Source organism: Manacus candei, unplaced genomic scaffold (genome assembly GCF_025592945.1).
Source record: "Manacus candei isolate 608988 ecotype Guabito, Panama unplaced genomic scaffold, ASM2559294v1 h1tg000126l, whole genome shotgun sequence".
Lineage (NCBI taxonomy): Eukaryota > Metazoa > Chordata > Aves > Passeriformes > Pipridae > Manacus > Manacus candei.
In genome coordinates, this window is record NW_026138174.1 from 2360025 (window position 1) to 2385729 (window position 25705).

Below are 25705 nucleotides of genomic sequence, written 5' to 3' on the forward strand. Positions count from 1 at the left end.
CAGAGAATGTCTTACAATGAACTACCAAGGGCTTTGCCAAGTAAGTTCATCAGTCCATGGACAAGTCTTGAGGATTGTCATCAGTGCCCTAACAACACCCTTCACACATATCAGAAGACTTTAGACCCGTACTCTGGTACTACAAGCTCTGTAAAAGCTCATTCATTCCAGAGGAGCTAAAATTGGAGTTTTCATCACCAAAAAAAAAGCCGAAATCCTCACACGGGAATGCGGCACCATCACAAACCAATGAATTCTTTCAGGAACAACCATAAAAGATCCAGGAAAGAGCGGCTGGAAGGGAGGGAGCCTAATGCTGACAGATCATCTGCACACTTTATTTTAATTGTCACATTTCTGTTTATTGTCACTGTGAAAGACAATCACTGGGGAAAGGATGATTTACCTTGGCTAAGGCGTCGTAGGCAAGGCCAAGAATCCCGTGCCATTTAACCCCGGGTAAGAAGAAGTTCTCTGACTCCAGGATGGTGGCAATGTTGATGGTGTAGCTGCCATAGATTCCTTTGGGCATAGTAATGACATCTGTACCCAGCACTCCAGTCCAGCTTCCTTGACTGTACTTAACTGTGACTTCAATCCCTTCAGATCTGTACGTGCTTGACCTTTAAAAGGAAAAGATACACTTATGCACAAGCTGTTCATCCTCGATGCAAGACAGAATATATTCCACCTCAATTTTGCCCAGAGACAGAGAAAAAAAATTAAACCTGCAAAATATATATGCATACTGTCTGTAAAAGCTGAAAAATGCAGAAATAATAAAATCTCAAGGCCCTGTTTTTATCCAGGAGCCATCAATAACTCAACTCAAAACCCCTCTCGTTTTTTTTTTTTTTTTTTAAATCTAAGGTATTATGTCACCTGGTGCAGCGTGTCCCTGACTCAGACTGGTCCATCACAATAGGAGCAACACTCTAACTGGAGAAGGAACATCTTAAGTGGTGTTAGGAAATGAAAAGCTGCTGAATTCAAATAAAAAAACTGAAATGCCAAGCTAACTGAATAGCTGTAGACTAACACCTCATTAATATCCTTAAAAGATCCATCTTGGGTAAATTGGAATGTTATTGTAAGTATCAGCAGTAAGACAGAGGCTTTCTAAATCTGCAGTTTGGTCTATCTATCAGGAAGCAAGTAGACTTGGATATTATTAACAAATGATTCACTGACTTGGAGGAGGAAAGGAAGGAATTTTTTCCAGACAGGAGTAGCAAATGCAAAGGAGTAGTTAAGAATGACAAGCAAAGGAAGGAACAGAATCCTGTTTAGAAGACTTAACACAAACGTTAGAAGAAATCTCAATAGATTTTTCCATTTAAAATCCTGTAATCCCTAAATACGGCAATCATATTCCACCCACGTCGTACCAAAGAGCTACAAAACTTTTAGATCCCTCACAATTTATCTTGGACTCATTCCTTGGCGTACAGCTTCCCCTTTTGAAGACACAGGTGACCACACCCAGTTCGCCTGAACAGACTTTTCTCTTGACATCTTTTTAAAAAGTAAATTGGGGGGGGATGTAAAATAATTTTATAACACCACTTTTACAAGTGTGTAGAACAAGAGCAAGGGTAGGTGATTTATCAGGTGTGGATATTTTTATCAACCCAGCTTTAATCTAACATCTGCTCTGACAGAAACATCCACATGAAGTGGGGCTTCACACTCCCCTGCACCTGAGCTCACCAGCACAAAATCAGTGTGATTTTGCCTATTATGGGGAATAACCTTTAGATGGCAACACAGACGAGTTCCATCCATTCAAATGCCTTATCCTGAGGGACAATTTGGCCACGTGGACCACACAACTGACTCTTCTCCTGGAAAAGGGAGGAAGAGAAGCCAGGCTCTAACCCAAAGTGGGTTTTGATACTCCCAAGACTTAACCTTTCAAGGGTTAACATCCCAGACAACAGAAATACATGAGATAATATTTCAAAAGGTATGAATCCCAGAGGTAGTTACTACCTGTGTCTGGTTATTCCTACTGCTGTTTTACTTGCTGTGTAATTCTGCAATTGTATGATACACAAAGGAACATCTCTGCTCAGGCAGGGCCTTCAGAACACCTCTGTGATACTGGCAGTACATTTTATAAATCAAAATAGAGTCTGAATAATTAGTGACATAAGAGAAGGTGGGGGGAGCAGGAAATGAAAGGGAAAACACAGGGTTCTTCATGTAGAAAAGTGTCTGGCCGGGCAAGAGAAGAGGAAACATCTGAAATCAGAGAGAAAACTGAGTGCTGGGAGAATAAAGTGAAGCAAATCTGCAAATACAGAAGGTGTGTGACTGGCAACAGCAGCAGCACACAGCTCTTGTTCTATAAGCAGTGACAGACTGATGGATGAGCTGTGGGTCAGGACACAGAAAAAATGGGCTCATGAACTTTCCTGTGGAAAGGCAGGACAAGTCACCTCCTCATCCTTTGTGCCTCAGCTTTCCCACCTGAAGAAATGGATATGAAGATGCTCATCTCATTTGTAAACCTCACAAATATCACATTAAAGACAAGACCCTATCATTTCCCTCAAGGAGCAAAATATCCAGCATGGGAAGGGATCTCACATAATTCTTGTGGCACTAAATTATATTCTGTTCTGCAAAACCACTTCCTGCTCCATCTTCTTGCCTGTAATCAGCCACTCTGATTTTTTCACCTTTCCACCTCACTGATCTAAAGGAAGAAATCTTCTTTAGAGGTCACAACTAGAGACTTGTTGTAATTCATGGGCTGAGTGTTTCAAAACAAACAGACAGCACAAAAAAGGAGAAAAATTACAAACAAGCTGTTTTGGCTGTGATAAGAAAGAAGAAATTCAACTCTTCCAGCAGAACAGAGTGCAACTTACCCAGAAGTAAGGGAAAAGGTCTCCTAGACCATCGTGCTGTAGTGACCCTACTCCCTTCTCTCTCCCTTTCCCATTTTTTATCTTCTCTCCAGAGCAGTCAACAGAAACATGGCCCTCAAACCTCAAATGGATCTCAAGCCTCAGCAGTGGTTAATTTTCTCTTGCAGAGTTACTCCTCATAACTAGCATATAGCATTGAACAAAACAAATAAGGAAATAAATGAAATGACCAAAATGTTATTTCTCATGTCATGATTCCTCTGAAGGAAGCTCAACGTTGCAACAGCAAATCCACTACGTGCAGGAAGCCCTGCTTAACACCCACCTTGCCAAACAACTTTAGGACAAAGCAAATATGAAAACATAACATAAATTATTGATTTTTTAACCAAGAAGTCCCATCTAATTTGCAGGGCTTCTGGAAGAAGCTTATAATTCACCCCGAACCACAAGCTGTACAGTGTACACAACCAAACTCAGAGCACCACACTGCAAGGCAGTTTATTTTGCTTGCTGGTATATAACTGATTGTATTACCTCAATTTATTGCCTTTATTTTTCTTACCTCCCTATCTCTTGAAAAGATCAACTCTTGAGCAGCTTACTCCTGAACCTTCACATGGTGAGGCAGTAGTTCTCACACTGAAATAAAACTGGATGCTGTTGCTGAATACTGAAAGCCCTGGGTATGTCATGTTGACATATTGCTGCAGAGCCATCACAGATAAGTTGGGTTCAACCGTAAAAACCCCTTTATATGTCTGTTTAAGTATCTCTTTTATCATAAGTAGTGTATTCAACAAAACTACTTGTTATTTTGAGCAGCATGAGAAACAAGCACCGTGATTTCTTTTCAGTTCAGGACAAATTGGGCTGTTTCGCAAAACCTTATACATTGTGGTGACTTATAGAGCATGATTATCAGAGCAAACTCAGAACTTTTCACAGCAAAGTTTTGTCAGAGCCACTCAAAAGCCCAAGTTGTAAAAGAGTTCATGATAACAGCTTTACTCAATTTGTACAGAAAGAGGTAGATAATTAAACTGCAGAGTTATACGACACAGATTATATGATACATGACATCATTTAACGAGCTAGTTCTAAAATTGCTCCAGGAGGGCTCTTTCTGAAAAACACACCCTCTGGGTCCTTTGAAACCAAGATAATGCCTTTCCTATGCACCCTCCTCAATTTCAGTCAAAAAACACTCACGCATTCCATTTCAGATTATGATCATCGGAATAAAATTAAACTAAGAGCATGGCATCAGGAAATCCAGACCCATCACTCTCTTTCTCCAACACGACATTAATATTCTAATAAGCACACATCTATAAATCAGTCCCATTAACCTAACAAATTATTAATCTTCTTCAACTTGCAGCTTATGACTTTGGAAGCCACTCCATGACAATATAGGGGAAAACTGCAGGATCGATTACCAGACAAGAAGAAACCTCTTTATCTAATTTTGAAGTGTTCCACCTAGCGTGGAAGGAAAGTGCCTATGGGTCACTTTACTCATTTACACATGGGTAAAGGTCACTCTTGGGTGTGTACCATCTGTGCAAAATCATGACAACCAAGTATGCAGGTTTGGGCTGGGCTACTTTCTTCACAGCAGCTAGTACAGGGCTGTGGTTTGGGTTTGTGCTGAAAATAGTGTTGAATATAGAGATGTTTTTGTTATTGCTGGGCAGCTCTTGCACAGAGCTGAGGCCTTTTCTGCCCCTCACCCCATCCCACCATTGAGCAGGTTGGGTGTGCATGAGAATTTGGGAGGGGACACAGCCAGGACAGCTGACCCCAATTAACCGAAGGGATATTCCACACCATATGGTGTCATGGTCAGTATAAAAAGAGGGGGGAAGAAGGAGCTAGACATTCGGGGTTATGGTGTTTGCCTTGCCAAGTCACTGTCATGTGTGTGGGTGCCCTGCTTTTCTGGGGATGGCTGAACACCTGCCTGCCCACGGGAAGTGGTGAATGGATTCCATGTTCTGCTTTGCTTGTCCATGTGGCTTTTGCTTTACCTGTTAAACTGCCTCTTTCTCAACCCATGAGTTTTCTCACTTTTACACTTCTGATTCCCTCCCCAGTCCCAGTGGTGTGGGAATGGCAGAGGGGCTGTGTGGGGCTTAGTTGCCATCTGGGGTTAAACCACAACACCAGGGAAGGTAATCCAACTACTGGGAAAGGTTATTAATGTTAATCTCAAAAAGAGAGGAGCAGCAAAGACCAAGGAACTAGAGGTCACTGGGCTTCGCCCCAAGTCACAAAACATCTCAGAGAACAACCTCCCGGAATCAGTTCCCAACCACCTGAAGGACAAGAAGGGAATCATGGATACTCAAGGAGGAATTCACAGTCATTTCACACCTGACCAATCTCACTGCCTTCTACAGTGAGATGACTGGCTACACATATGAGGAGAACACAGCGGCTGTAGCACATCTGGACTTCAGTCAGGCTTTTGACAGCATCTCCCATGGCATTCCCACTTGGAGGCTGAGGTGTGGGGCTGAATAAACTGATCACTGTGTGGCTTGAAGATGGGCTAAGCCACTTGGCCCAAAGGACAGTGGCCATTGGCTCGACACCCAGGGATTGTGAGTGGGGGAAACACTGTTCAACAGCCTGGAGGAAAAGAGACTCAGAGGAGACCTTTTCACTCTCTACAACTACCTGAAAGGAAGTTGCAGCCAGGTGGGAGTCCTTCTCTTCTCCAGGTAACCAGTGACAGGATGAGAGGACCTAGCCTCAAGTTGTGTCAGGGGAAGTCAGGCTGGACATTGGGAGGAATTTCTCCATGGAAAGGGTTGTTAAACACTGGAAGGGGCTGCCCAAGGGAGGTGGTGGAGCCCCCATCCCTGAAGGTGTCCAAGGAATGACTGGACGTGTCACTCAGTGCTCTGGGCTGGGTGACAAGGTGGGGATTGGGCGCAGAGTGGACTCAATGACCTTGAAGGTCTTTTCCAACCTAAATGATTCTGTGAATCTCTTAATCAAGAACCCACATGATGCACAGACAGCACACTCAGTAGATTTGCACAGACACTACATTAAAGGGAGAAGTTGACATGCTGAATGTCAGAGCTTGAATCCAAAGGAACCTTGAAAAACAGGAAGACTGAGCCAACAGAAACCTTGTGGTATTGAACAAGGAGAAGCCCAAAGTTTTGTAGCTGAGAGAAAACAACTCCATACATCAGGACAGACTGGGAAGCAACTGAAAAGGGGCTCAAAATGATTTGGGGTGATGGTGTACACTGGGCTGGATAAGAGCCAACACCCTAAGTCGCTCCGTGCATGCAGTGAAGTCCAGACCAGGCCACATTTGGAGGGCCAGGACAACACATCCAAGGAAAATGCTCTCCCAGTGTGGTCAGCACAGGTGAGACCACACGTGGAACAGACTGTGGACAGCTGTGGGAATCCACTTCAACAGGGATCTGGCACAAGAGGGACTGGCAGAGGGTTACCAGGCAGGTCAGGGTCCATAAACACAGGACCCGTGATGAGGAGCTGAGCTTTGGTTTTGCAGACAAGAGGCTGAGGGCAGATCCCACAGCAGCTCGTGACAACTTGAAACACAGAAAGATGACACAGCCAGACCTTTCTCTGCACAAGGGCAACACCCACGAGTTACATTTTGTGAGGTTGAGGCTGGACAATAGGAAATATTTCCTCCATGGGAGAGTGTGGCCCAGCACTGGAGCACAGTGCCCAGGGAGAGCATGGATTCTTCATCCTCAGAGGTTTACAAGGCCTGGCTGGACTCAGCCATGGCTAACCTGATCTAGTGACAGCCCTACCTCATTTGGGATATGTGCGAGGTGACCCACAGAAATGTCCTGCAACCAGCATTTTTGAAACATCTGATTTCATTGGGGCAAGGATCCCTCCAGGATGACATTTATTTAAATGTATTTAAAATACTTAAAATGCAAGAAGCATGGTGTAGTGAGGTTCAATCATGCTAACAGTTGCACTTTATTCTGAGCACACTGTAGTACTCCATCAATCCAACACAAACCAGAAACCCTTATTGCAATTGCTCCGGACTGTAATGTCTTGAGTTTGAATAATTTTGCAAAACATCCTTAACTAACTCTTCAGGGCCTAAATGCCAAGGTTTCGTTATTAACTTTATATCAGAGTTCTCAAAACACAGTGTACACTGAGAACACTGATCAGAGACTGTAACCTTCAAGTGATTTCACAGCCTTTCTCAGCACACAACCTTTACTGTAGCTGTTTCTAATGGTTTATGGTTCTTATGAGAGAGGCCTTGTCCTTCCAGTCTCAATAACATCAATTAAGAGAAAAGGGAGAAGGAATGTTTGTGCTTTAAATTCTTTGCAATTAGGTTTCCTCTAGGACTACATATGGAAGAGGATATCTGGCATAGAAAACTCTGCAGCAGTGCAGAAATAGCTTTTAAGTGCAAATTCTTGACTTTCCAGACCTGTAGCATATCAGAACGAGATGTGAAGTATCTTCATTAACAGGATATATGACAGGAGGTAAGGCTATTCTAGTAAGGAGCATGGAAATAATGGATTTCCCTCCAGCTCATCTTATTGGAAAAAAAGTGCAAAACCTCATGTTAAAGTACATAATGAGGTAATGGGAATGGTGATACTCTCCAGCCTCCCAGCCTTCCAAGTATTTTCATCCATATGCTTCAGCTAAAGATAGACACTGTGTTTTGGAGAAGTTTACCTGAAATAATTGAACCTAGAGAAGGGCCGAAAGGAAGGAAGAAAAGAGGGAGAGTGATTCAGACAGACAAAGCTGTGCTTGGCTGTGATTAATGTCAGCTTATGCTAAACACAGTAAATTTAGTGCATAACAAGCACCAAAACCAACAAAATTGTATTTTACAAAAAACAAGATTCATCAGGGTCTGTCTAGATTATTAACTGATCGAGGCCCTTGAGCCAAAATAAACAACAAATTAGGTTTTGACTAACTAATTTTGCTTTTGGAAGTGATGTCAAGTAAACAGATACAATTAGTTTAATTAATTTAAATTAATTAATTTTTGTTTTCGAACAAAGGCAAAGTATATTTAAACTTTTAATTCCTTCCAAGACTATTCAAAGAAGAAATTGGCTGGAATTGGTGTGATTCTCTGCAGATAGTTTTTACCCTGTAGTCTTCTTCCTTTTTCTCCAGCTCTAAGCAGCGCTGTGCTCAGAGCTCAGCTCTGCTGAAATCTCTGGGACTGCTCATGATGTCAGGCAGGACTTTGCACCAGGCAAGGCCAAAATTCCCATTCAGGCAACTAACATCCCACACTCACAGGATGCCACAGGAGCCCCATAAACTGCCTTTTCATCCTCTCTTGCGTGGAGGAACCAGAATCTAAAAGACACCTCAACCCAGCACAGAACAGGTACTTACAGCTCAGCATTGAAGTAGGAGGTGACATCAGGATCAGGCACACCTGCCACTGCAAAATTACTGCTCCCAGTGTCAACCAGAATATTTAACTGCCAAAACAACAACAAAAAAAAGAAATAAAAAAAAAGGAGAGGTGATTTGCATATCCAATTAAACAAACAAACAAAAAATCCCATTACTGTTTCTGTCTAAACTACCTTCAGTTTAAAAGATCATGATGAACATTGCCCTGAGAAATAGATTTAGAGTCACTTTTGTGGGGAAAGATAATGTTGCTGCAGGCCCTTCAAAACAGCTGATCATGCTGAAGTGCTTTAAAATAGTCATGTTCCTGGAAGGGGGGAAACTTGCCAAGCCCATATTCGCACAGCAGATGAATTCCTGATCATCTCAGATTTCTTTTTTGGCCCAACCCATGCGTCTCAAAAACTTGGCTCATCCGGGACACAAGCTGAATTATGTACTGCTCAAAGCACTGTTTGCCTTAGAGCTTATGAGATGTCTAAGTAGGGACTGAGTGCAGGTCTAGGATAGAAATAAGGAGAAGCACGAAGGTGCCTCGTGGCTTGGAAAACATGGGAACGATGCCCAGTTTGTCCTCAGCAGCAACAACCTCCCACAGCCTTCACCACCTTTACACAGAAGGATGGTGGATTTATAAACACCGTGAAAAACACTGATTGAAAGGTGGCCTAAGAGTGGGCCACTTGTTGGTTAATCAGGAGGGTGATTTAGGGCTAAAATTGCCTCACAAAACCACAGGGACAAAACCAGGTACCTCCTTTCCCCATTTGGCTCAAGTAACCAGGCTGGTTCACCACAGCTTGTGCTAATACAAAGCTGAAGGAAACAGCAGCCAGATGCAGGATCACTTCTTTCAGTGAAACCAAGAAACTACATTAGATGTAGTGTCGTTAGATGATAATTTAAGTCAGTCAGTCAGAGACTGTACTGCTACTGAAAGCAACAGTCACACTTTTTCCCTGCTCTTGGCTGGGTGCTCCCCAGGGCTTCTTGGCATATCCATGAGACTGTGATGCAAATCAGAGCAGATTCCTCACCTAAGATACAAAAAAAAAAAAAAAAAAAAAAGGCAATCTGCCATATCAGGCAACTACTCAAAAAGAGGTAGTTGGAGTAGATACTAGAAGAGGGTGATTGCCCCTTTTGGTGACAGTGTGGCCTCAGATCGGCTTAAAGCAATTGTGAAACGACACCCTAGGCAGCAGGGAACACCTGCTCCCCAGAAAAATATTAAGGAATTAAGACTTTTCCTACAGGAGGGAGTGAGATGTGAAGACTTGGCTGCTCGTGATTTAAAGACAGCTCGAATCAGCCTCTTTGTCAGCCCTCAGCACTCCTCAAAAAGTGAGGCAGCTTGAGATCTAGCATGGAAATGGGATGTGGGAAGGGTAGGAGAGAACCATCAGGGAAACAAGCTTAGTGTTGACAAAAGAAGTGGAGAAACACAGCTGAGCTCAGAAATGAGAGTAAAGACAAAGGAGGATAAAGCATTTGGAGAAGATATGCTGAATCTTTCTTTATTAAGCCTAAGACTGAGCACAGACAACAAAGTGTGAGTCAGTGTTCAAAAACATCTTTGGTTCATTCATGGAGTGGGAGGGAGGAGATGGTTCCCCTTGTTTTACCTACTTAATATAGTATGGAACTGAGGAGCTCTGAAATTAAAACATGAACACAAAACCAACTAGTAAGTTGTGGGAATCCCTTCTAAACTTCATTCACACATTGGTATTCCCAGTCCTAATCATGCAGAAATTTTAAGACTAAAAAGAAACCAACCTAAAACCTCAGTCAGGTGCCTCACTGCAGCCCAGATTTTAGATTAAGCAAAGACAATATATTAATATTTATTTTGCAACCCCACAAGGTAGACAGAGACATTTCAAAACAAAAGGACATCAACAAGTTCACCCGGCTCCAGAAGCTCAGGCTTTAAAAGAAAATAAGAACCTCTGAGGCATGGCTTGCAAAAAAACCCCAGTTTGCTATGTACTTCGTTTTGATGATATCAAAAGCCTAGCATTTGTTAAACTACCTAACAAAGTACAAACTATTCATTTCGCCCCCCCCTCGCCTTCTCTGGGATAGAAATCATATTAAAAATAAATAACAAAGAGCAGCTACAATGTGTGCATCCATCAGGACCGACAAAATTTGCCTCAAAGGGGTGCTGCAGGGCTTAAATTAATTAGGCTTCCTGAGGCAGTCTGTGATGCTTGAGTAATGGGCATTATACATCAACTGCAGAAATACATGTAGGTGTTGCCCCAGCCTCAGGAATATGCATGGCACCATACACGGAGGAGGACTTTGGGAAAAAAAAAATCCCCAACAAAATATGACACATATGAAAGATATTTTACCCCCACACCTTAAATACAATGTTATCACCACAGAATTCACAAATCACTGGAAGAAAAGGGCAGATTTACTACCCACAGTACAGGGCGAGTCAACATTTCCAAAAGAAAATAGATATCTCCCACGGAAAAAAAAAAAAAAAAAAGGGAAAACACAAAGCTGGCTAACCATGCAAGCACCAGCCCACTCGGACACAGCAGCACTCACATGACAGATCCCTATTGAGCCTGACATTCCCTATCCGCATGTTTGTGCTTAATGAGATGCAGGCGGCCAGGGCAGACACTGATTTATTGTAGTCCTCACAATAGTGCCAGTGATTAGCAGCTCATTTTGGGGTGGGTATAACTTACTGAGTTCTCTTTCTCTCCCTGCTACCCTTCGGGTCTGCATTTCCTTTAGTGCCTTCACATCTCATTAAGAGCCACTTTCATGTTGTCACCACTGGAGCCTTCTTTATTCCGTGGTGCTGCTGGGGGAGCTTCAGGCGAGCTCTGGGGAGTCACAAGGTGGCCACTGAAGGAGCCACGGCCCAGGGCTGCCCATCCTGCCTCATCTCGATCAAAGATCCACAGCAGCCCTGCTGAGAAGGTCTTGGGGCTGTTGGTGTGTGAGAGGATGGATGTGAGCTGGCTCTGGTAACCCAGAACACCCCCGTGCCCTGGGCTGCATCACAAGCAGTGTGGGCAGCAGATGAGGGGGGGATTCTGCTTCTCTGCTCCACTCTGGTGAGACCCCACCTGCAGAGCTGCCTCCAGCTCTGGGGAATAGCACAGGAAGGACATGGAACTGCTGGAGAGAGTCCAGAGGAGGCACCAAGAGGATCAGAGGGATGGAGCAGCTCTGCTGGGAGGAAAGGCTGGGAGAGTTGGGATTGTTCAGTCTGGAGAAAACTTCAGGGTAACCCAACTGCAGCCTTCCAGTACCTGAAGGGAACCGAGAAGAAAGATGGAGGGACACTATTTACAAGGTCCTGTAGTGACAGCACAAGGGGGAATGGCTTCAAACTGAAATAGAGTGGCTTTAGACTAGATATTAGAAAAAATTCTTTCTTGTGAGGGTGGTGAGACAATGGCACAGGTTGCCCAGAGAAGCTGTGGCTGCCCCATCCCTGGAAGTGTTCAAAACCAAGCTAGATGTGGCTCTGAGCAACCTGGTCTAGTGGAAGGCGTCCCTGCCCATGGCAGCAGGGCTGGAACAAGATGATCCTTTCCAACCCAAACTACTGCATGATTCTGTGGTCTTCAGAGGGCAGCCCTGCCCTCACCCAAAAGATGAAGCCAAACACACCGTGTGCTCACTCCCCAGCCACTGCCCTTCTCTGCCCAGCTTACTAAGGAAAACAGAAATCCACAGCACCTCCACCTGATTCCCTGAGCAATCCGCTGTGACAGCTGGAGAGTGGCCAAACCTCTCTGTGCCTTTACCTTTCTCCCACAGGGATACAAGACCCTGATGCTGAGGCAGAACCAGCAGTGGTGGTATCACCCTGTCCAGCTGCCCCGGAGATGGTGACTCGGAGCTCTCACAGGCAGGCAGAGCAGCTTCCTTGGGTTTATTTCGGCCATCGAGTGAATCACTTCCTGTCACTCAGAGCTCATTATTTAGTGATCTCCCCATTTTGTCAAAGACTGTCAGACAAAGCCAGGTTTTGAAAAGGCCAAGACGTGGCTGAACAAGGCTATGAAGGCAAAACTGCACAAGGTCTGCTGACTGATCACATGCCCAGCCTTAAAACCAATGAAACCCTACTTTCCTTTTGCTTTCAGAGGCACAGAAGCAAAGCCTTGTTGTTTTGGCTTTTCTTTTATTTATTTATTTATTTTTTTATTTTATTTTTGTGGCTTCCAAGTTCAATTTCAAACCCACATAGCAGACACTAAGAGCAAATGCAATAGGCTATTTTTTCCCCCTGAAGGTCACCTTTACCACAGCCGTGGGACATCAAACCTGCACCTGGTAAAGCACCTGGAGATTATTCTGCTGGATGCATTTCCTATGTGGAAACAGTGTTGTTGTTATTAATAGGAGGTTCATAAAGATCCCTGTTATAGCGTAAGCTAGACAGGAACATCCACCTCTGCCATGACAAACTTACAGACAACATCTGACACTCCATCTATATGCCATTAAGCTGTGGTTATAAAAAGAAACAAATCCAAACCTGTTTACTGAAAGTCACAAACATTGAAAGTAGAAGTCTCTTCGGTCATGCATTTTACATTTTTTTTCTACTCTGAAGGGGTAGGAACACTAAAAAAAAAAACACCCAGTTGTAATGATTTTTTTTTCAGCTGGAAATCAAACACACTGTCAGTACTTCAAGGATCCCTCAAACTTGCCAGTGCTTGATTCAGCTCCAACGTCAAATAGCACCTTCTGTATGCTTATCCCACTTCAATAATTTGACTTGCCACTATGTCTTTAATATTTTTAAGCCTTCCGTTGCTGAGTGTTGTGTTTTGACATCAGAAAACAAAAAGTAATTGCCTATTCACGTGTCATCTTTATTTCATTCAGCCAAGCTTTGGCTGTCTGTGTTCAGGCACCTGCCCTATCTGATACAGCAGGTGATGTCAATGTGACGACATCAGCGCCAGCCTAGGCATTACCTATGCATCATTTAACTGCAATTTGCAGTTATCCACCATGCATTCAGAAAGTGATTTCCTTCACATTTTCAAGGAAAATTGATAAAATGTAGCAATCTTTCAATTTTGGTCGCATAGAGGCAGCTCGCATCCCTTGGCAGACAAACCTCGCCCCTGTTCTGACACACACCCTGCTCAACTGCACAGAAGTTTCACTTCCCTGTTTTACTTTGAGGTTGGGAGTTTTCGGTAACTTTCAGAAAATATATACAAAGCAAATCCCACAGGCTACAAGGGCAAAATGCATTTCTTCGAAGCAGCTCTCTGCATGTTTTAGCATACACAGCCTTTTCCAGGTGTGCAATACTAGGGCTTGCATGCAACCCTGTCCCACTGCAGCTTTTGATGTGACTCCTTGGGCAACCCACACTGATAGTCTTCATTAAAGGACTGGCCCATGGAAAAATCCACCATAGTTTTTTTTTTCCAGCTTAATGGGTCTGATCCTTTTTGGTCAAGTAATAAAGTTTCACCACTGGACAGACTACAGTTTCTACAACTACTTGAAAGGAGGTTGTAGCGAGGTGGGTCTTAATCTCCTTTCCCAGGTAACAAGTGACAGGACGAGAGGAAACAGCCTCAAGTTGCACCAGGGAAGGTTTAGATTGGATATTAGAAAAAAATTTTTCTTGGAAAGTGTTGAAAAGCGTTGGACCAGACTGCCTGAGGAAGTGCTGGAGTCACCATCCAAGGAATTGTTTAGAACATATGTGGATATGGCACTTGAGGACATGGTTTGGTGGTGAACACGGTGGTGGTGCTGGGTTGATGTTTGGACTCGATGATCTTACAAGTTTTTTCCAACCTTAACATTTCCATGATTCTATGAAGAAACCAGATTGCAAAAATATATTTGGCTCTTCATCACTGCTTCAACTGAAGCATAGGGGGTGGGGGGAAAAAAATAAAAAAGGAGTAAGATTTGCACAGAGAGGGCCATAAATACAATAATCAATCTCATTCAACCTTACATTTACTCTAGGATTCAGTCAAAACCTTAATAACAGACAACTGATAGTTTCCACTGCATAAGCCAGCAGAGCAAAGCAGCTGACTCTGTAAGAATTCATAGAATCACTGAATGGCTCAAAATCTCATTCCAGCCCCCTTGCCAAGGGCAGGGACACCTTCCACTAGCCCAGGTTGCTCCAAGCCCCATCCAACCTGGCCTTGAACACTTCCAAGGATGGGGCAGCCACAGCTTCTCTGGCCAACCTGTGCCAGGGCCTCACCACCCTCATAGTAAAGAATTTCTTCCTAATATCTAATCTAAACCTACTCTTTTATAATGACATCTCTTTTCATGATGAAAACGATAAGCCATCACGCCTTCCCTGGGATTTTAACTTGACCCAAGGGCACTCCTTTCTTTTCCCTTCTCTCCCATCCCCGGTAAAGAAAGAGATGGTTCCACACCAGTAACATTCATCTGCCATTCAAAATCTTGTCTTGCTGTGCTTTCATCATTTCTCCCAAAGTACACACTTAAAACAGGGCTTATAATCCTACTCTGCTTCATGGAGATTGCCACACAGTGAACTATCACAAAGTAAAAAAGTTTTTATCCCCATGTAGAGACCAGTAATAGGAAGCACCACATCACCTGCTCATGAGCTGCTGCCACACAACACAATGTACTGGCTTAGTAGGAGCCCACCCCATCTAACCCCTGAGCTTGTACCATCTCTTAACTCACTCTCTTTCTTATTTTGTCCCACACATAATAAACCCTCCAGAAAATAATCTGCTAGACAGTGCTTAAAAAAATGTGCAAAGCAGCACTGTGTTTCTTGTTAGGGATTAGCAGCTAGAAATCATTTGGGTAACAGCCCTTCTTTTTCAAGCTGGTTAATAGATAGGAAAATTAGTTGCCAATTTAAATGCCGCCTCACTTAACACAACGATTCCTAATTACATTATCAGCCCATCTGGCAAGAATTGCTTACAACTATCACACAGAAAAGAAAACACTAGAAACTATTTGCTGTGTTTGCCCATAGTTATTACATGTTATTATTGGCACTGACTGTCAGTCAGGTTGTTTCAGCAATTTGTTTCTACAAATTAGTAATGTTACAATATACAGAGGCTTTTTAAGCACTGCGTGATTTTTTCCTCTGTGTTACTTGGAATTAACATTTACAGCCTAGTTTCTATTAAAAAAAAATCAGAAAGCTAGGCTTTAATATAGATTCTTCATCTGCTCTTCTTATGATGCAGAAATAAAAGCACTTTAAAAGATGAGTTAGAAGAATCTTTGGAACTTTTCTACATGTAGAGGTCTGCAAAGTCAAACATAAACTTAAAAAGCCTCCACAGTGATGCATTTCTGCTTGCAGAATAACATGTATTTTGCTGGAAAGGTAAGCCTGAAAAGAAAAAGAAAGCAAAGCTTGTTGGACTAGGGGCAGGGATGGGACTCTCCCATTTTCCCCTGCTCATAAGCAGTCCCTGGACCAGAGCAGCCCAGCAGCACTTCACAGAATGGCTCAGGTTGAAGACACCTCTGGAGGTCATCTGGTCCAGCCCCACATGCTCAAGCAGGCTCAGACAGAGTAGGATGCCCAGGACCACCACATCCAGACAGCTTCTGAAAGACTCCAAGGATGGAAACTCCACCACCTCTCTGTGGGCAACCTGTGCCAGTGCTTGGTCACCCTCACAGTAAAAACGTGTTTTTCCATATGTTTAGAGGGAACCTCCTGTGTTTTGCAGTTTGTGCCCTCTGCCTCTGGTCTTGTCACTGCCACCTCTGAAAAGAGCCTGGATCTGTCCTCTTCACACCCTCCCTTTAGATGTTTATGTACAGTGATGAGATCCCCCTGAGCCTTCTCTTCTCTAGGCCAAACAGTCCCAGCTTTCCCAGCCTTTCCTCATGCAAGAGGTGCTCCAGTCCCTTAAATGTCTTCATGACCCTTTCTTTGCTTTCTGTCTTGTACTGGGGAGCCCAGAGCTGGAGACAGAACTCCAGGTTTGGCCTCACCAGTGCCGAGTAAAGGAATCCAGAACACAACCCAGCTCCCTGGCTGAGAACTGCACAGCCACTGGTGGTGGTGGAGGAACACCTCACCCAAAGCCAAATGACTCTCTACACTTTGATGGTGTCACACTCTACCTTTGAGGAGGAGGAGGAAGAGTGCAGGCCCACATGTTACGCCAAGTCTGGGAGGAGAAGTATTTCCAGCATTGCCCTGAGTGAGGTCACCTCACCAGAGAAAACAGACCTATCTGCTCCTACCTCCAAAAAAAACCCCTCCCACGGTCATAAGAAGGGTTTAACCACGCAGCCAGGATAAGAGAGGCATTGTGAGAAGGAAAAATGAATGGAGATTGATTATTTTCTGATGATGTTTGTTCAGCAGGTGGTGCCCACGTTTCGCTGCAACGACGCACTGGGGAGGCAAAGGAAGGTGACTTATTGCAGCATGAAAACGTGGGCAAACCAGAAGGTCAAGTTTATCACAAGGGTAATTCCTGCCCTCACAACAGCAGAAGCTTTTCACAGAAACTGGTGTGTTTGTAGGTTGGGGAGTTAGAAGGAAAACAAGTGGCAAGTGGAGGCTCTTCAGGGCAGCAGCAGTAGAATGAGCTCACCAGAGAGTTTGGCTCTTGCTGTCATTCCCCTCATCCAGCTGCTGTCAGGACCTGGAATTTGACCCCATATCTACAGTACCTTCATATTCACTCCCTCTCTCAACCACCTAAAACACTCAGCTATTCCTGGACATTCTCACTGGGCCCAGCAGAAGACCAAGAGTCTTTCACCCTCAGTCCCTTCATGATCTGCACTGCCAGACTGGGAGGAACACTTTTCTTTCTCTCTGAAAAGCAATAATCTCTTTCTTGGCCAGAAGATTACAAAGTACTATCTGGATTAGCCAATCTATCCGTGCTTAAGAGCACTGCATGCTTCTGTAGTGGAGATTTGTATAAAAAACACAAATGCTAAAATGACAGATTGCTCAGAAGTATAAACTTGCTAAACTAAATTGTGAGTTGAAATATGAGCATCTGACTCTGGGACTGATGAACAGTCATTTTGAGGAGAAATATTACAGGAAGTGCTTTATATATATTATCATTTTGACAATAAGGGAAGGCTATTATGGTTTAAAGACAAAAAAAAATAGTCAGCCAATCAATCCTGGGAACAAAACAAAATACCTATTCTTCATTTTCACGCTCTCCTTTCTGCCAATGCCTTCGGTTCCCTAAACATTAGCATTCTTTCTGCACATGCCGTCTCATGTGCTATCTTATTTTTCAGGCTGAAATTTATTTACTGTGTCCAGATTTATCATACAACACATCCATCCTATTCATGCTATATGAACATGCTTTGCTGTTGAACATGAGCTATTACTTGCTTATCTTAAAGCTGTGTGAATCGTAGCAATTTTGTCCCATTACCTTTTCAGAAAAGATTAACCTTTCTTCCTCTTTTTTATTCCCCCCCCTCCAGATACAAGTCCCTCTCCCATATCACAACCTATAGCAAACAGAAAATTAGGTGTGTGTGAAGCAATCCCCTAGTTCACATAAACCAGCTACATCTGAAATCATGCCCTGCTCTAGGCACCGAGCTTTAAGGAAAATCTAGACTAGTTAAAGTTCAGTAACAACAATAAGCTAGAGGTCTAGCAAAACCTCACCTGTAAATAACCATTGACAGGCTTGAACTGGTTTGAGGAAAACACTGATAGTCTTTTAACAGACACAGGATTGCCACAGAGACACCCTGAGAGCCAAATCTTTCAGGAAGAAGGGGTTGCATGCCAGCCAGCAGGTACCTTCATCAGCCTTTCCCAGGGCAGCCAGCAATGCACGTTAACCACGAGAGGACTGTTAGTTGTTGCTCAAGGGCTCACGAATTTGAGCGAGGAAATTCTATATATTTGCTGTACTTATACTACAGGCTTTCTTGAATGGAAAGATTAATGAGTGCCTGGATAAATGGAGGATTAAAAAACCCCCGCAAACACACTCTGAAATTCAAGAATGAATGCAGGCGACGTCAGCTATTCGCAGTTAAGTGCACACAAAGCTCTTGTTAAACCCCAAAGCCTGTTTCCACCTGTTACTAGGTGTAAAGGAATTAAATTCATCAATTTTCTGCTAATTACAGTACAGCACTGATGAGACAGGGAGACTGTGAGCCGAATGCCACTGGGAGCAACTCTAACTGCAAGACTCATGAGGAATCCCAGTGCCCACGCAGCCTGGGTTTAGAGATAGGCTACCTCTAAGCTCTGGGCTGTGTCCTAAATTAGTAAACACCTCATTCAGAGCTCACCCTGCCCTCCCTAGAGAACACAGTGGCCAGAGGTGTTGGAGAGACAGCTATTAATTCAATAATTCAATAGCTAAAAAGAGCCTCACTTTTGGAGACAATGCTCGTGAACGGCATCACTGATTTCATAGTCACCTTCTCAGCCTAAACCCCCTTTCTCACTTGGAAACCAGAGAGTGTTACCACTGCAAAGCAGACCTGCTGGACACTGTCTGGCAGGATTTTGAGCTCTTTGGAGCAGTGGCCAGTCACATCAGATGGCTAATGGGCACTGCAGGAAGACTTGAGGAGAAGGAGAGCTTCCAGCTCCTTGGTAAATAGGACAGCGGCAGAGGTGATAGAAGGGCTGCACACTTGTATTTCACAATCCAGGGGCATGAACACCACCAGGAAGCAAAAAAGGGTTTCACTCTTTCCAGACAGCTCCCTCAGCAAGCCTCTGTGCACTTGTACCCTTGTGCTCCACCACAGCCTGTCTCACTTCGTTCCCGAGAAAACCACTGTCAAATTATTTCAGTTGACCTGAAGCGAAACTTTCTCTGCAAGAAAATAAAAAAAGACAATCACCTCACTGAAAAAACAACAAACCATCCACCTCAAGTGTCTGAGGCTAAATGTCTGCTGTGGCTATTCTGTTTACCAGCACTACTTAGGGCATGATCCTTCTAAAAAAGAATAATCACGTCAAAGAATTTTAGAGTTTTGTTTTTTTTTTTTTTGTAGGGGCAAAAATAAAGGAGAAAGGGACTCACCATGCTAATAAACTGCCTTTCAGAATACAGTATCAAGGAGGGCTTTTTGCTTTATTGTTTTGCCTTTTTTTTTCCTAAGGAAATGAAATCAGTAAGCCTGCATTAATATATTATACTCAGTGAATGATTACAGTTAGAAGCTGCATAAAGTTCAGAATTTCAATTTTCCAAGGCTTTTGCTCTGCAAAATTAGCTTCCAATTTATTCTGTCAGGTCATTCTTTTCTTTTCCTCTATTGTTCATTAAACTCAGAGAAACTGCTGCCTGGGAAAAAAAAAAAAAAGGCATTTTTAGCTCTTCTCTACCTACCTTCAGAAGTCCTACACTACAAAAGAAGTTTGTTTTGAAACTAAATCAACAACCCTCCAACTGCAGTTAGACCAAAACAGTTTTATGCATTTGCAGAGAGCCAAGCCAGACTAAGTAAACCCAAGGAGGCTTGAACTGACTGGTATTTAAACCTTCCTTACCCTGTACAAGCTTCTACACCTGACTCACTGCCCATGTTTATTCTGCCATTTGGAAATAACAAAATTAATCAAGGGCCACATTTCAAACTTCAATATCGTTTATGAAGCCCATTCCTGATGTTCTCGAGATTAGGCAAGGAGGGATCTCTAGCCCCATGAGCACTGTTATTTTTTTGGTCATCTCCCTTTTTGTCAGAGACACCACAGCATCCTTATCCTTCAGCAGCAGGCAGAAACCTTCCAGGAGAGGTTCAGTCTCACTCCTTTATTTCTGTCTCCATTAAAGGGTCCCCTTCACGTCAAAAATCTGAACTTCAGTCTCCAATTTAAAGTAAGACCCTGGCTTCCAAATTGCACTGGAGATGTGAAACCAAGTGCCAAAGCTGCTCCTTCAATTTTAAGAAGCTTTTTTTAATATATATTTTTTTTGAGAGAGAGACCATTTACGAGAGTGTGCAGTGACAGGACAAGGGGGAATGGCTTCAAACTGACAGAGAGAAAATTTAGATTAGATATTAGAAAAAAATTGTTGCCTGTGATGGTGGTGAGGCCCTGGCACAGGTTGCCCAGAGAAGTTGTGGATGTCCCATCCCTGGAAGTGTCCAAGGCCAGGCTGGATGGGGCTTGGAGCAACCTGGGCTAGTGGAAGGTATCCCTGCCCATGGCAGGGGGTTGGAATGGGATAATCTTTAAGGTCACTTCCAACCCAGGCCATTCTATGATTCTATGATTTGAAGGCAGCAAGTAACTTTGGAAAAAGGCTGCATCTCAAAGGCAAGTAGGAAGAAAACGAAGCTCGCAGGACAGCAGTGAGACAGAGCAGAGTTTTCAGAAGGCTGCATGCCAGGTCTGCTCTCTCACCTCTCCTCCCCCCCTCAACTCACTCTTGCAGTGACACAACTCTTTTCAGATTTTTTTCCCCTCCTCTGTCAAGATGTTGGTTTTGGAGACATGTGTTTGTTAGCAAAGGTTTTTCAAAGCCTGGGGAGCTGTGAGGAGGAGAGGTGAAGGCAGGACACTCCTGACTCATCAAGTCTATCTGTTCTCCCCAGAACTAGCTCTTCCCCACACAGTGGGGCCACCACTCATTATAACATCCTTCCAGCTTCAGGGAGTTCTCCTTATGTTTTTTTAGTGCTTTTCTTCAAGAAGGACACTGAATGCTCTCAGATATTTTCCCCTAAAACATGGTAGCAAAACCAAAGTGGATAAGCATCTTTTTCCCCCAGGTTTTCTTTACCCACACACTGCAACAGTGAGACAACCAACCTTCCCAAAACACGGAATTCAATGGATGATTACATGGGAACTCCCACCTTGCTGCTTAAGTGAAGTTCATGGCTGTGAAAGCAGCCTCTTAATTTGGGAGGCCAAGAAACTACCACCAATCCCACATTCACAGGCTGAGATCCCTGTATTAGCTGAGATCACGGAGAGGCAAATAAATTAGCACACACCTTGGAAAGCCAGCTGAGAACTCCCTGTACTTCAAGGCATGACCTCTGCAATAAAAATGCCATAACTTGTTCTTCAGGACTGGATTTGCAGCACTGCCAGATTTTATTTAACACATGAGAGCTGGGATGTGTCAGCCTGGAGAGCTGAAAAGACTGACCCCCATCCCCTAACTCCCTTGAACTACCTGTTCTTCACCTGTCCATAGCAGCTCCCACCTCTGTTCCTCCCTTTATGCCAAGAAAACAGCCACAATCCCACACTTTCACACACCTACTGGGCTGCTGCTACACGGATGGTAAAGGGACACGACTGGATCTGCTGGTGCAGGCGAAGGGAGGGTGGGAAGAGATCAGGATAAAAACCGAAAGAAGTTCGGCTACATCAACCACAAGGACTGGAATTTGGTTATTGTGATTACACTCCCTGCTAGAAAAGCTGTGCCATACCTCTGGGGAAGAGGTGAAGGGCCAGGCAGCTTCCCACTGCTCCGTGGCATCTTTGGAGGCGGCAGGAATGTTCACAGGCAGCCCCAGGTCTCAGAGCACAAACAAGGTGACGCAACCGCGGTGGTTTTATTTCCCCGGTAATTAATAAAGGGAATACAACAGACAGAAGGCTTTTGCTCCCCATTGCACCTGACCTGTTTAGGATATTACCAAGCAGAATTTGATTGTCATCAAGGGTGTTCCCTGGAATTATACAAGGGAGTTCAAAGGCACAAACAGAAAGCAGCATTACATTCCATTAATAGCAGGAAGGACTATTTGATTGGAGAAAAAAAAAAACAACAAGCTATTAAGCACTGTCAAAATGATGAGCCTGATTTATTAAAAATAAGAATCACATTTTTTATTCATATTTATTCTAACATTTCTACTTAAAATTTTGGCAGGACCATTTAAAAGGCAGTTTTGACTCTCAAGTGAAGTAAGATACGATTTTTTAGTTCTCTTTTCAAAAAGCAGCACTGTTCCTCCCCCTGCTATTGGACTCGTTTATTCCTCTCTCTCCTCAAACATTCGTACTTTGGTCTTTACCTTGGCTAATACTGAAGAGGCAGCAGCTCTGGGAAATGAACCAGCTTTGCCCGTGGCTCACACATCAATGCAATTGTTAAACAAGTTCCACTATAAAAATCTTGATTACGCAGGAGAACACAGAAGCATGCAGGAACACAGCTTTATTTCCAGATACCGGGTTGAGTTTGTTGGGCAGGAAGTTAAAAGACTTTGTTATGCTCTCAGGTTGATGAAGCCTGCCAGGACGCATCACAACAACACAAGGAAGACACATTCCTACTATCCATTCCTCCAGATATCAACCTGTGTGTAGCTTAGTCCTACCAAGCTACTTCTACTTTGGCCAAGGGTTATAACCCACTGTGAGATGGCAGATACGTGATGGGAGTTGGAACTAGATGATTTTTAAGGTCCCTTCCAACCCAAACCTGTCTGTGATTGTCTGGTACCTCAGGTTCATTTCACACACTACAGGGAAGGCAGTAAGTGCAGCCACGTTGGAGCTGTTGGTGCTCAGGGCACTGGAATTGTGGAATTTCACCCACTAGCAACATCAGACGTTGTGCAAGCCTGCCATTGAGAAAGCTTCCAAACCTGACCAAAAACCTGCAGGCAGTATCACTAGGATTTGGTCACTTGCCAACACAGAGTTAACCTCAAGGCTCATCAGAGTGCAAATGAAAGTTAATTTTAGCAGGAGCATGTAACAGGCACCAGCATTCCTTACTACAGCTCCTGAGAAATTTTTCGAGCTTTTCCCACCCCCCTCCCCCCATTATTTATCTCAGCAGTTCAAATGCAAAAATATGGCACTTTGGATCATGTGAAATGTTTGTGTTATTCCCTGAAGGACTTTGCATCCCGAGAAGTAATGAGAAGATTATTCTGTGACAGTTAAACTGAAGCACTGTGACTGCATCAGATGTTATCTTGCTACAGCGCTTCTCAGACTTTTGGGAAGTGTGACCACCTTTGAACTCCTTTGTCTTATTTGCAACCCGAGAGTCCCTGAGAAGAAAAATGAATGAATTAAATAAAAATCTCTTTAGTCACAGAAAAGTAGCAGTAGGATTGATGAATCATTTTCTGACATGCCTCACATTTCACTCTTACCCGTAGCAGATGTGTATTAGGCAGCACAGTGAATAAAAGCACAAGTCTTTCCACATCACGCTTTAGCAGCAGGGTAATACTGCCCTGAAGACCTTCCAAATTGATACAGTGTGTTCTCTCTTCAATCATGGAATGGCCTGGGTTGGAAGGGACCTTAAAGATCATTCCAACCCTCCTGCCGCGGGCAGGGACACCTTCCACTAGACCAGGTTGGTCAGAGCCCCGTCCAGCCTGGCCTTGAAAAGACACTACAACTGTTAATTTCTCAGGCTGCAAACACTGACAGCCAAGGTTTCTGTATCAGCAGGTATCTTAATAGAATTTTGGAAGGAAAGTGTCTATTTCGGTAGAGAAAAAACGAGAGAAAAAACCCCCAAAATCTGCCTTCGGATTTCACGAAGCCGCAACTTCAAAAATGGACCCAAAGCCTGCAGTTGAAACGGACATCCCAGTATTTTATTTTCTATGCCAAAGCTATTGTTGTCAAAGGCAACCTTCCAGATTTACTTCTTCCTTAACACCACAACAAAATTCCCAAGGGGGCACATGCAGAACCCAGCCTTCCATATGATGACACAGCAGGTAAGTCTTTTATTTCCACAGAAGCCCCAAATGCCTGATCTTCTCTGGTATGAAGCTTCCTATGGCAGGAAAGTAGGAAGCAGAAAGAGCCTGGGTGGGTTAGAAAATTCTCACATCTGGCCTTGACGTGAGCCTGAGCACCAGCTGCAGTGTCACAGCGGGCTCTGAGATGCTCTTCTACGGGCCACTCTCACAACCAGATCCCTAACAAATATCAAGTAATTATCTGAGAGGTGGCTGCCAAAAACATCCAATTATTTTTTTCACTGTCAAGTGGCAGGACCTGGCCTTTAATCCCTCCCTCAGTTGGAAAGGTGACTCTCAGTTCTCGAGTTGTCATCTTGTTATAAGTAAAATCGGCACTAGGCTCAAATATCGTAGTAAAAAGTTTTATTATAGATTTATATAAAAATCAAATAAGCAAATTTACAGCGCTGGGTGACTTAGTGAGCTTTCCTGGCTCATCTAAGGCACACTTCAATAATTTCCAGTCTGCCTTTTATAGGTTTTGAGCTGCTTATCTCCTTTAAAATCCCCTCCTTTGTTCATCAGGTTTATCTGCGCAGGCTCTGTTCCTGTTGCCAAGAAGCTTTACGCATGCGTATCTTGTTGCTAGGAGACAAGCTCGGCTCTGTTCACTTCAACCTTTTGATGTAGTCAGCTTTTTCTGCGCATGTGCTGTATTGCCACTGGAAGAGAGTTCTGTTCTCTTTTTCAGTTCTTTTTCTTCTTACATAACATAACAAAATATCACTAATTATGGTAACATAACATTATGGTTTGTGTGATATATAAATAATTGTGATTCGTGAAGCAAATGGGTGACTACATTAAAAACAGACTAAATAGATTCTAAAACTTAACTACACTCCCACAATGAAACAAAACAGACCCTCCCAAGGTCAAAAGGTCTAAACCTTCTCACTATCCTAAGGATGAAATATAGTACAACTTTAAGTCTTTAGGCGCCTACTCGTCCAAGAGTACATGAATTAGGACTGGCTGCAGAGATAGCTCTTTTAACCTTAGCTGTAAATATAATAGAACTTTAAATCTTTAGGCGCCTGTTCATCTAAGAATACATGAACTATGACTAGTTGTAGAGATAACTCTCAGTTTCAGTTATGAGAAAACTTTCCCATTAAACATTTAGCCAAAAACTCACAGAATATACAAGTATATGATACAATCAATATGCATGAGGTAGTCAAGACAAACACTAAATGAAATTATTACTTGAAACTTATAGAAACTTGGGACTTTGTTTATCGCAACTTGTAATTACAGTGTTGCAAATATAATTTGATAAGCAAATTATCTCTCCTTTGGTCTTTATTGGCTATCACAATTTCCCCCTCTTCTATTTATCATTAATTTGCTTATCAAACCTTATTACAGCTTCTCGGGCTGCACTCAAGGTAGGAAATGGTTCAGCTTTAGATGTTTCTTCGCTCGATTCGGAATATGGCTGTCTCATTACCATAAGTTGTACCGTTTCCATCCTACCTTTAACAAAAGTTACAAATTTATTCAAAATACAAGGACCAAATGTCAAAGTAATTAACAACATTATTAGGGGGCCTATTAGGGTAGAAATTAAAGTAGTTAACCAGGGTGATTTGTTAAACCATGATTCAAACCAGTTTTGTTGAGTGGCAGTTGAAACTGTGGAGGTGTGTCTTTTTCTACTCTCCTTCTGA

General features: G+C 43.3%; 1 protein-coding gene across 1 annotated transcript in view; it reads right to left on the bottom strand.

The window, feature by feature from the left end:
• The window catches only part of BACE2 (beta-secretase 2), a 59281-nt gene that overhangs the window by 17207 nt on the left and 16369 nt on the right, over nt 1–25705 (bottom strand). Inside the window, exons 2-3 of the mRNA XM_051770834.1 lie at nt 8286–8374; nt 407–623 (exon numbers count right to left, since the gene is read on the bottom strand). Coding sequence (XP_051626794.1) covers nt 407–623; nt 8286–8374 — 306 coding nt within the window. The remainder of the gene's footprint in view (nt 1–406; nt 624–8285; nt 8375–25705) is intronic.